This window comes from Dasypus novemcinctus, chromosome 3 (genome assembly GCF_030445035.2).
Source record: "Dasypus novemcinctus isolate mDasNov1 chromosome 3, mDasNov1.1.hap2, whole genome shotgun sequence".
In the NCBI taxonomy this organism is placed as follows: Eukaryota; Metazoa; Chordata; class Mammalia; order Cingulata; family Dasypodidae; genus Dasypus; species Dasypus novemcinctus.
Genome location: NC_080675.1, coordinates 40,601,484 through 40,613,844, shown reverse-complemented (window position 1 = coordinate 40,613,844; position 12,361 = coordinate 40,601,484). Strand labels below are relative to the sequence as shown.

Sequence of the window (12,361 nt, the reverse complement as noted above, 5' to 3'; positions counted from 1 at the left end):
TGTGGGGACTGTGGCAAACTGGGATGCGAAAGCCCCACGCAGAGGGGGGCAGCTGCTTCTGACTACAGTGAATTAATGTCGGGCAGGGAGGCAGGCTCAGCATAGCCTCTTACTATTTTTCCAAAAAGAAGCTGGAAATTCAGATGTTTCTGTAAATTTTCCAATTTTTTTTTTTTTTCAGTTTTGCCAGCTAATTAAAAGCAACAACCACCACGCCCTGTAAGTCAGACAAAACTTATCTGGAGTTTAGATTCCGCTTAAGGGCAATGGTTTGCAGCCTCTGCTGTAGAGCTGCATGACCTTGTGAGGAGTAAGTGTGCAGTGCTTCCAGGAGCATGGGAGAGAACGAAGGGGTCTCCCCGAGGCCCTGTGGGGGCAGATCACTTCTGGGGTTCTGTAGGCATCCAGCCAGCCCTGAGGAAGGAGACCTGGTGTGGCTGAGCTCCTACAGCATGTCCGCGTTTAAGAATACCAGAGCCTTTACGAGGGCCCCCTAGCCTGGAGTTCTTCCCCAACAGCTAATAGGAAGCAGAGAAGACAAGGCACATGGTCAGACTCTAACCCTTCCTGATTCCCCTTTACCCCCATGGGTGGGTCCACTGGCCAGAAACATAGTAACCTTCTAAAGCCGAGGATATAGACTTGAGTCTGCTAGGGCCAGCACCTCCTTAGGTTTATCACCTACAGGGTAAGACAGTCTTCATGTCTGCATGTACATCGTGTGTGTTCTTAAGCCTATTTTCCTGTGCATGTCAAATATTTTAATGATATATATTATTTTGAAACATGCCTGTTTTACCTAACAGTATGTTATGAACACTTTTTCACCTTATTAGATATACTTTCACAGTCATTTTTAATGGCTACAGTGTTTTCCATCCTGTTTACTTAGCCCATTCCCTACTGTTGGATATCTAGGAATTTCTAGTAAAATCAACCGCACTGAGATAAATACTTTTTAGACTAAATCTCTGTACACATCTATAATTATTTCCCCAGGATAATACATTCTCAGAAGTGAAATTGTTTGGTCAAAGGTGTGTACGTTTTTAAGGCCTTTGATACACAATACCACATTCCCCTCCAGAAAAGTTGGAGCAATTTATACAGCCACTGGCAGGATATGAGAAGAGTGAGAAGATTAAATCCACAGTTATTGCCAGATTTTTAAAAAAAATCTATATATATACCTATGTACACATTATATGGCAAATAATTATGGAAATATATATGATACACAGTGGTAATTCTAGTATATATTTCCTTGATCTTTAGTGAGTTGAACATATTTTCATATTTATGTATTTTAAATTTGCCTCTTCAAAGTCAGCCTTTTCCTGTCATTTTGAGAGCTGGTGTTTAGGCCCCAGCCTCCCCCCAGGCTTTCTTTCCTCTTTCTGCACTGAGGAGCCCTGTTCTGGCCTGAGCTGCCTGCCTCTAGGGTCCCAGAGCAGCCCTTACGGCTCCCGGAGCTGCTGGGAAGAGCCTGCTGGGGACCAAGGCCCAGTCTCCCGTCCGCTGCTCACGTCCCCCTGCTGGCCGTGCCTGCCCGGGGTGGGCAGAGGGCGAGCCTGAAAGCTGCCTTTTCTCTCAGGGTCCCGGAGAAGGAAGTCCTCCCTGGCATCATCAAGCAGGGCGTTAACTGCTTGGAATCCCAGGGCCAAGACACAGCTGGGGACTTCCTGCTTGGAATGGGCATCTGCAGAGGGTCAGCCAAGAACCCGCCCGCACCCCAGGTAAGCTGCCCAGACCTCTGGGTCCAGAGGGGGAGCGGTTGAGGAACCAGGGGCATTGTCCAGGAGGGGGTGAGGGTTTCCTCCTGCTTCTCATCCTCTCTCTGTCTACACGCTCCACAACCCACCTCCCAGGCCCTGCAAGCTGGAGCCTCACCCTCTGCTCCTTGGTTCGGCTCCTGCCACATTCCCATCCCCTTTCCAGCCTGTCACACAATTGCCTTCCGTGCACCACCCGTTTTCTCCTTGCAGAGGGAGATATGCTGCCCACACAGTGCCCAGTTCTCTCCTGGGATGCAGGGGATCAACTCATATGACATAAGCAGGGTGTCTGTACTGCTGTGTGGGTGCATGCATGTGCAGGCGTGTGCTCGTATGTGTAGCATGTAAGTGTCCATGCGCCCACATCCGAACCAGGGCGGGTCGTGGAGACCTCAGCCTGGTCCAGCTCCCTGGCTGCCCTGGTGCCGTATCCTGTCTTTCTCCCCCTGCCCCATTCCCCAATCTCTTGTGCATCCTTGATTATCCGCTGGCCAGCTCCAGCTTAACTCCCTGTCCCATACACACCTCCCCAATATTTTATTATGAAAAATTTCAAACATAGAAGAGTTGGGAGAATTGTACAGCAAACATCATATACCCGCCCCTGGCTTCTACCATCATTAGCAGTTGTTATAGTTGCTGTATTGCGGATCTATCCATTTATCCATCCATCGCTGATCTCGCTTTTTTGACCCGGCCTTTCTGGTCCCTGCCTTGCAGGAGTGGCTGTTCAGTGACCATCTCATCCAGCAGCAGGGGAAGTGCCTGCTTTCCCCCTCCACCTCCACCACCCCCGGGGCCCGGGTCACACTGCAGGTGTGCAACCCGAGAGAAGGCAGGCAGGTAAGACTCCCCAATCTGGGGACACTGCCGCCCCAGCCCCTGGACGCCTGACCGCCATCAATCCCAGGGGGCTCTCAGTGGGTGTGGCAGCCCCTGGAGGGGAGCCGGAGGTTGAGAATATAGACTCAGATAAGCCCTCTGGGGTGAGGATCAGGTAAGCCCTCCAGGGTAAGTCAACATCTAAGCCAAACCTATTATTTTACTGATGAGGAAACACTTCGTCTGGTACCTGTTTGTTTAATGTTTGTCTGTCCTGCCAGCCTGTGCTGCGTGGGGGCAGGGACCGTTTGTCTTTGTGAACGGCTGAATCCCTAACCCCTGACAACTACTACAATGAAAATACGTATTAGCTTTTACCAAGTGCCTGTGCTGGAAGTTTTGCCTAAATCATCTCATCTAACCCTCCTGGCAACCCAGTCACGCAGTTCTAGTTCTGTGCCCATTTTATAGGTGGATAGGCCAGGCTCACTGAGTTAAGCCTGCAGGGGTTTCCTCCTGCCTGTTCGCCCGGGTCAGCTTTCTGTAGGGATGACTGGCAGTCTGCTATGCCCTTCTGGAAAAGCTGCCCATCTATCCTTCTAGCCTCTGTATGTGTGTGTGTGTGTATGTTTAAGAGAGAACCAGAGGACTCTGGACCACTTCTGAAACATCTTCTGATTGGGGGCATTGTGCTTTCCTGCTCACCCCCGGGCTGCCCGCCCCCTGCAGCGAGGCCGGTGCCTGCAGTCTCCCCGGCACCTAGAGAATCAGCCTCTGAGAGGTTAAATCTCCAACCCACTCCCACCCCTCCTTTTTGAGGCCAGAGCTGGCAAGTAACTCCCAGGGCAGCCTCCACGCAAACATTTTGGGGCCAAAGCATCCGTGTTCCACTCTGGGCTGGCCCAGCCTGCTGGGTTTGCACTAGGCCCTAATCATTCTGCTCTTAAAGTCCTGCGTCTGGGACAGCTGTGTCTTCTCCTCCCAGGAGGACATGATGAGCACCTCTCTGACTGCTCAATGCCTTCCAAAATCTGGGCCTCCCTTCCTGGTCCCCCTTTGGCCCATTTCCAAGGCCACTTGGCTTTTAGGTGTTGGAGAGCTCCTGTGAACTAGAGCAGGTATGATGGTGCCTACAGGTCCCAGCCTCATCACTTTCCCCAGCTCACTTATAAAACAAAGGCTCCCTCCCTGCCTACCTTGCAAGGAATATGCAAGAACTGAAAGAGTTGATGGAGATGGGAGAGTCCTGGGAAATGATATGGTTTCTCTGGCCAGGCCCAGAATCGAGTGGCCCCGAGACTGTGCCTGCTGACACTGGTGGGAAGTGAGAACCCTGCAATTTGGGGAACACCTCCTAATGACTGGTGACTGGTTGATTCATTCATTCACCATAAAACTAACATGTAGTGGTGGCCCTCCTTGTGCCAGAGAATAGGCAGCTCATGTTGCCTCAAAGATGAAAGAAGGACACGGTCCTAGACCCCAAGGAACTTAGGGTCGAGGGGAGGAAGCCGCAGGGGCCAGCCTGTGCCATTACAGAGGGCCAAAGGCTGAGGCAGCCCTAAGCACAGGGCTGGGGATCCCCCAGGAGGGCCTCACAACCCCCCACCAGTCATGGTCAGCAGGGCCCCTGGGCAGGGGACGGCTGCACTGTCCCCAACTGACAGTGTTTAGAGGTCAATGTCAGGGACTAGAAGAGCTCAAAGCAAAGGAGTCCCAGAGCTGCCAAGGCTCTGGCCCACCCATTCCCCCTGCCCTTTATGCCAGGGACCCCTCTCTGCTGGGGCCATATGGGCCCATCCCAAAAGTGGCCGTACGTACCGCTCAAGCGGGTTCCCTTCTCTGCCCGCCGCCCGCCGACCCCTGCAGCCTCACACTGGCCCTGGAGCTGGTGCAGCTCACCTCTTCCCTCAGCTGCTCCAATAAGAACAGACCCCACCCCTTCAGAGACCTCTGGCCTCAATCCACGTGGTTGCCAGCATGGGCAAGGTGGACACGCGAAGAATGGAGATGATCGCATTGAAGGGAAATAAGAGAGAAACCGGAAATGGACCTAGCTCCCTGTTTATTCTTCCCCGAGCCTTGGAATCATCTCCTCAGTGTCCCACTTCCTCCTCCATCCAGGCACTTCCAAAATGTTCTACAGGAGCAACTCTTCTCCCCTGTGTCAAACGTGGGGGAGGTGAGGCCCCAGGAGGTGAAGGGTGCATGACGCAGTGATAGGGCAACTCAAGTCACCCACCACCCACTGGCCTCTCTTCATCTCTGCAAAGCCAGAGCCTGCTGAAGGGTGTTGGTAACTGGCCTCATGGTGATGGCCAGGTCAGAAGCTGCAGGGAGAAGAAATCTTGTTTTAAGAAGTAAAAGATTCATTTAGGCCAGGACTCACATGCACAGATGCTTACAAGGTGCTGGTGGGTGAAGGCCCCTAGAGAGTGCAGGAGAGACCAGGAGGAACTGTGAAAATTGGGGTACAAGAACCCCATCTAGGGCCTGGAGCAAAGGCTCAACCCAAGCAGCTGGTATCACATAGGAAACGGGCCCAGTGTGTAATGAGAAATGCAGCATTTCACATGGCAACAAAACTACATTTTAAATAAACACTGTACTGGCCAAACAAAATATATCTCTGGATTAGATTCAGCTCATGGGCCTCTGCTCTGTCTCCTCCAAATAGACAGTACTTCATGCAAATTATAGAAGCAAGAAAGAGTGCCATTGGGAGCGGTGAGCACGTGTGTGTGACCATGTGTGTGTGTGTGTGCTGGAAGCAGAGAAGCTGTCACTCTTTTGAGTCAGTGAGTACTGGGAATTTTGGAGCCTCTGCTATAAGGGGCACAAAGTCTGTTTTAAATGAGGGAGATGTGTCCTAAGTATATACAAGATAATTCACACACATGCAAACTGAAGATATAAACATTATTGTTATTTTCAATCACTCTTTCCCTTGTTTCCATCCAATCCCTCCCCACCTCTTTGCCCCTAGAAATGGAAGAGGAAAGGATCGTTCATCCAGCATGCATTCAGCGGCCTCTGCCTGGAGATGCAGCCTACCCAGCTGGTGACCAACAAGTGCCAGGCCGACGCCCCGGCCCAGCAGTGGCAGCTGCTGCCGCACACATGATGGTAGCAGGAGGCCTCCTGGACCTTTTGCATGAGATTTTGGGACTGGAAGGGGGTTAGGGTGGGGGAGTGTAAAGCGGGCCGTTTCCATCTCCTCACATTTCTGCCAGAATCATCAGCAAACACCCCTGCCACAACGTGCGTTTCTCCGAAGCTTGTACTGGGATGGGCGGAGGGCGGCACACCCCGCGGCCCGCATTGCCGTCCCAGCCTTAGCCTGGGAGAGGAGATGGCCAGGATGCTGGGCATTTTGTTGCTGGGCAGAGCTGGGCAGGTGCCCCCTGGCCCTTCGCCTCTCCATTGCCCCTCCTGGGGGCCTAGATGGTGGGTTTAGGACCCTCCCCCTTGTTGGCTGGGGAGCACCAGGACAGAAGCCCCCACGGGGGACCAGCTGGGCTGTGGAATCTGCCTGTAGTGATGGGCATGAGAGGAGAAGATGGGCAGCTAAAGGCTGGGAAGAAGGAAGGAGAGGGCAGCCTACAGAGACAGGTTAAAAACAGTGACCCACCGGAGAGAGGACAAGCCCAGGTTGGCTGGGGAAAGGCGGGATCCTGGGGGCAATGGATGGGTAACTTGCAGAAGAACGGGGACTGATGAGCAACCCCTCCCCGAAAGAGCAAGGTCTCATCCTCGGATAAAGTTTCTCCCCGGCTTTGCCAGCCCGAGGGCCTGAGCCCAAGGCTGTGCCTCCAGTCCTGCTGCTGTGAGTCCCCAGATTCTTAGCAAGAAGGCCACAGAGGGAGTGTAGGGGACATGGTTTATTGAACAGACCCCACTTCTGCTTGGCCATGGCTTAGCCCGAGACCTCTGCTTGGATGACCGGCAGGTGCCTGGACCCCTGTGAGCCTCCCATCAGGAGCCCCCTCCCACCACATTCCAGCTCCATTTTCATTCTTCCTTTTCAACCCCTGCCTTCCCCAAGGTCTTTGCCTCTGTAAATATAACATCACAGTATTGGGGCAGCCAGTAACATCACCTAAGGCATAAGAGGGACCTCCAGGCTAAACCTCCCCACTGCAGGAGTGATTGCCTCGAGGGTCAGCCATTGCAGGGGGGGGTAGGGGAGGGGGAGGGGGGGAGTTGGGGGGGTGGCCAGGCAGCTGCCTCGAGGCTCCTGTTGATGTAGAAAACTCCTGGTTCCTCCTCAACCCTCCTGGGTCTCTTTTCTCCCAACCCTATGACCCTAACTTGGAACTGCTTCTGCTCTTCCCCATTCCCCTGCCCCCCCCCCCCACCCCCTCCCACTGACACAGGCAGTGTGATCTTGGACAAAAGACTGTTGGTACCAGGGCCTCTGGGGCTCTCCCCACCCCCAAAGCAAACCAACCTGGGATGGACACACCTAGCTCCCAGAGCCGCCAGTGTTTCACTGACCAGGGCTCCAGAGACCCCAAGGAAGTTCATGGATTCCAGAGGGTCTGGGAATCTCCTGAAATTGGCCCCCAAATATTTGCGTGTGTGGTCACGTGTGCATTTTCCTGGGGAGAGGATCTGTGGCTTTCCTCGGCTCCTTAAAGAGGTCCCCGATCCCCAAGGGGTTCTGAACCTCCGCTCTGGATTGGTGCCACCATCCGCCTATGCCCCCCTCACTCTCCCTTGTGTGCCCAAACCTGCACACCCGCCCCGCGGTCCTCAGTAAAGCACCCCCCGGGAGGGTCTTCCCCTGGTTTCCTCCCCGGACTCTCACCAGCAGCCTCCCAGCAGTGCCCCCGGGCCTCCACCCCACCCTGGGCTCGCCAGCATGGGGTCCTCTGCCCTCATGCCCACTTCTCCTGTCCTTCATTGTGAGGTTTTCTCCATCTCCACCTCCACTGTTGTGTGTCTACCTCGGTGGGCAGCTTGCGGGCCTCAGATCCCCCGTCCGCTTGGGAAAACTCCTGCCGCAGCTTGGGGTGGAACGGGGCAGGGGGCGGCCCCTGCTTAGAAGGCGGCTTGGAAGCCCCCAGCCTGGGGAGCACGGGCTTCTCTCAGTACTTGTAAGAGGACTGCTGCTCAGGGCGCCCTCAGAGGGTCTCTGCCTCGTGTCCTGTGGCCAGGCAGGCCCTGCTCTTGCCAACCGTCCTTTGTGGGGGCACAGCCCTATTCCGTTCTGCTTTTCCTCTTGATCAAAGCATGTGCCACTAGCTGTCCTTGAGGACCTTGTCTTTATGGAACACACACCTGGAATAAAACCACTTCCCACACGCTCACGGGCACCAGCGCTTCCTTTCTGACCACAGAGCCGAGCCCTTCAGCGCCTCCTTCCCTGGCCTGGTAGGGGAAGCCGGGGCCTCCATTCAGTGAAAGTGAAACTGAGCGTGTTCAAGTGTGACCTGCTCCTGTCCCTGAGGTCTTGCTCCTCAGCCTGCATGTCCCGTGGGTCCCCAGGGCTGCCTGGGCAAAGGGCTGGCAGCTCTGGGGGAAGCCAGAAGGAGGCCCTGCCACTGGAGCAGGCCTAGGACCAGGGCCCAGGAACAACCTCATGTCCAGCTGAGCCAGGGCTCCTGTTGTTCACCACAGGACACTCCTGGGGGCTTAGGAGTGGGAGACAAAGGGGTTTCTCCATCATTCTACCACCACCCTTGTCTTTAGCTATCCTGTTACGGTGCAAAGCAGGGGGTTCTCTGCCCGGTGTGTTTAAATGACCAATTCATGAGACACTGGGGTTTCAAAGAGAGAGAGAGGGTTTATTGCTAAGCATGAAGCAGGAGATGAAATGGCCCATTGGCCTAAACTCTGTCTTCCTGAACCGCAGTAATTCTCATCGTTTATAGTATCCAAAGACAGGGAGATTTGTGCTAATGAGTATAGTGTCTAAAGGTGACGAAGTGAGAGATGATCTAGTTTTCTAGCATGCGGCAGAATGACTAGGTTTAAGCTACTGTGCATGTCAGGCAGACCAATTCTGGTTAGATCTAGCTTTGTCTAGTAAGACAGTTTAGGAATTGGGGTGGATTCATTCTAGACTGACTCAAGTTCCTTCATTAATAAAAATTAGGAGACTGTCTAGTGATCATAGGACCTCAAAGTTGTAAAACAGGAGGGGGGCTACAAATGGGGGCCAATCACAAGGTTTCTGCAATCACAAGATAAAGGTTATTTAGTTTTACAATCAATATCAAAGATCAAGGCATCTGGGTTCCAGTTCAATGAGTTTCAGCAATTTCAGGTATTTATTTTTGGCTATTCCACAATATATTAGAAAGTAAAAAGGCACCTGTATAATGATTCAGTAGTCAGATTCATTTGGCAATTCTTAACTCTCAGTTACAATGCCTCTGTCCTTTCCTGGGAACCAGCCCTGACCCCGCTGAGCTCCTCTGGGTGCCCCCCACACCCTGTGTCATGCATCCCTTTTCAGATACCCGTCATGCAAGAAGGCAGGGGTAAATTCAGGTGGGATGATCTTCTTGGGTAACTACAGCAAAATAATTCCAGGGTCCTTCCAGCCCAGGCTTACTTGATCTGGTAGCAGATGCTCTGCCTAACGTTTCTATGGAAACCAATGGAAAACCCTCACCATTTCTGTAATCAGAAGCTGAGCCTACCCAAGTAAAAATAAATGTTTCCATGCACAAACGAACTACAGTTGTCCACCCTGGGGTGTCCAAGCCTTTCCTGAATTCAACTGTTCCCACCCCTACTCCCACCTTGTCCCAGAGCTGCTCATCCCAGATTCCCCAGGACTCCTCACCCCCGGGCTGGAGGCACCTTGAGCAAAGCCCTGCCTGGTGGCTGTTGTGAGCGCACAGCTTGGCTACAGAATCCAGCTGGGTTTGGGCTAAGGAGGCAGAAGGCCCTGGCTGGAGTCACTCCTTCTGTCCATTGGTCCTCCTCAGGGAGCACAGCCGTCTGCCCCCTGCCTTCTTGGGTCTCCATCCTGACCAGGTTGGACCAGCTTTCTACTTTTGGTCTATTTCCACTCCCAGCCTTGAAGGACTCTGGTGCTGGCTTCTCCTGGGTCTAGTTCTCATTCCTGCTCTCCTCCAAACCTCCCTCTCCAGAGGCTCATTTTCTTTTCCACTCCCTTTTCTCCCTGGGTCTAAGTCCAGGTCTAAGCCAGCTCCTGGAGGAATTGGCAAAAGCCCTCAGATTGGCCATTAACACAGCCCAAGGGGAGGCAAGACAAGATGACAGGGCCACACCAGCCTCCTGTTTGCTGAGCAGGAAGCTTTTCAGCATTTGCTGTTGGAGGAGATATCCCAGGCAACATCTCTGTCCTCTCTGGGGCACCCCAAGACCCAATGGGAATGTCCTCCAGCACAGGATGCGGGTTGTGGTCTTCTCCCACCAGGAGAACAGGAGAGGAGACCTGTGACCAAGCTCATCACATCCACAATTTAAATGCTGACAGTGTTCTTGATGTGTATTTGGTATTTCTTTGTGTTTCCTGTGATGGTCTGAGGTAGTGTTCATCCAGGAGGGAGGGACACCTGGGCACTTGCTTTCATCTCAAAAGGCACTCACTGCCAGGGACACAGCACATCGGGATGGAGGGGACTTTTCAGTGGCCTGGTAGCCAGGCTGTCGGAGCTGGATCAAGGCTCTAGAGCCATCTGAGGATAATCCTCTCCTGTTGAATTCCACCATGTGAAGTGGAAGGGTGCAGTAAGAATGTGGACTCTAGAGACCCCATCAGCTGGGTCCTTCCCTGCTTTGCCTCTGCTAGCCATGTGACCTGGAGTAAGTTATTTCATCTCTCAGCCTTGGTTTCCTCATCTGTAAAATGTGGGTACTCACAGCCATAGAGGGCTTTTGAGGACTGATTTCAAGAACGATTGCAAAGCATCTGGTCCTCTCTAAGTGCTTAGTTACTGCGTATTACTGCTGTTTTAAATAACGTTTTCTGAGTATCTGCTATGCACCAGGTACAGCTAAGGATGATGACACCAAGGTAAACAAGATAGAAATGGGCCTCTGCCCTCAAGGAACTTACGTCCAGGGGAGATGGACAAACAAACAGGCAACTACAATACCGTGTGATAAAAGCTAAAGCTAAAGGGGAAGGCAGGGGCTATGGGAGAAACATGAGGGTCTCTAACTAAGACTTGGTGGTCAGGGCTGGTGGACTGTGTCCCTCAGAAGATGTCGCTGTCCATGACATTCTGGGCAGTGCCTGCCTCTGTCTGGATAACAGGTGGGTGGGTGAAGTCTGGGGAAGTTAGCTGGCCACACTCACCTGGCTGGCAGCTCAGCAGGGAGCTTCCTGGGTCTCCCAGCCTTTTACCCCAGCGCACACAGCATGGTGGTGCTGTAGACTGGTTGGTAACTTTAGACAAATTCTAGGAGGTAATGGGGGCCATTTAAACCCAAACAGAAATGCCCTCTACCTTTTGAACAAGGACCATATCTCCAGAGCTGAGTTTCCTTCGTCTGAGGAGGGCAAAAGAACGAGTGGGACGAGATGACCTGGGACATTTAGTGATTCTTGCCTAGAGAGAATGAATAAAAATGCTCAGAAGGTGTTCCAGAAAGGACTTGGGAGGGCACAAAAGCCCTTTTTCTCCTTGCTCTCTAGTTATCTCTGTCCCCTCAAGTTTTCACCAAGCCTGGCTTTCAATCATTTTTCTTTCAAATAATTGTCTCTCAAGGTCAGAAACCCTGTCAGAATCACCTGAGGTGCTGGTAAACCCATACGTTCCTGGGTTGCAAAGCAGACCTGCCGACTCAGGATTTCTGCCTGTATAAGGAGGGCTCCAGGTGACATTTGCACACACCTGCAACCTCCCGAGCCAGGAGGGGGAACTGAGGCCCAGGGCAGTCTGCAGGGGTGAGTGGAGGTGAGACCAGGCTCTGGACTGAGTACCCCTCCTGCCCCCACCCCTACCCCACCACGAGAAGACAATGCTGAGGGGAAAGAAAACTTGCCCTCTGCTCCAGCATAACAGGCTTGTTGCTGTCCCAAAGGTGAGTGGGCCACGGGTCCCACAGCTCTCTCGGGCAGCTGCAGAGCCTCTGCCCACGATGGCACCTCACCCAGGATGACTTCGCTGTCCAGATCCTTGTTCTACGCAGTGGTGAAGGATAGTCAAGGTCATGGCCAGCAGTGTCCAGCCTGGGAGCAGCAGGGAGAGCAGCAGAGTCACATTGGGGTCCCTGTCCTGGGGAAGCTGTGCAACCTTGGCCCAGTCTCATCACCTCTCTGTGCTCACGTGCTACATCCATCAGGTGGAGGGCAGGACTGGTGCTGGCAAGGTGAGAAGGCCCTGGGGCGGTGGTCTGTGCTGCTGGGGATGCACCTTAGAGAGCATGCAGACGCTGGCCCCTGCACAGCGGCAGGCTGAACATCAAGCCAGCGAGGGTATGACTGCCTCCCTCACAAAGGGCATGGAACTGGCTCTCGGAGGAGCCCTGTAGACCCCAATGGTCAAGGCCATCCATGGCCTGACGCCAGATGGCCAGGCCAACCTCAGCTCCCTCTCCTCCCTTCCTCACCTGACAATCCAGCCCAACTCAACTGCACCCGGTTTGGTTTAGTTTCTTCATTTTAAAATTATTATTATTTTTAGGAGGGACCAGGGATTGAATCTGGGATCTCATACATGGGAAGCACTCGAGCTACAATACTTCCCACCCTGTTTTTTAAGTTGCTTCCTGTTTTCTCTTGTTGGTGCTTTTGTTGTCACTTCTGCCCCTGCCTTGTTATCTCCACAGGTCCAAAT

General features: G+C 53.1%; 1 protein-coding gene across 4 annotated transcripts in view; it reads left to right on the top strand.

Moving 5' to 3' along the window:
* The window catches only part of LOC101442922 (polypeptide N-acetylgalactosaminyltransferase 16), a 149,744-nt gene extending 141,835 nt beyond the window's left edge, over positions 1-7,909 (top strand). For all 4 annotated transcript variants that reach the window (XM_071213844.1, XM_058293221.1, XM_058293220.1 and 1 more), the window contains 3 exons: positions 1,595-1,736; positions 2,496-2,618; positions 5,584-7,909. In XM_071213844.1, the coding sequence (XP_071069945.1) occupies positions 1,595-1,736; positions 2,496-2,618; positions 5,584-5,721 (403 nt within the window). In that variant the 3' untranslated portion in view covers positions 5,722-7,909. The remainder of the gene's footprint in view (positions 1-1,594; positions 1,737-2,495; positions 2,619-5,583) is intronic.
* The last annotated feature ends 4,452 nt before the right edge of the window (positions 7,910-12,361 follow it).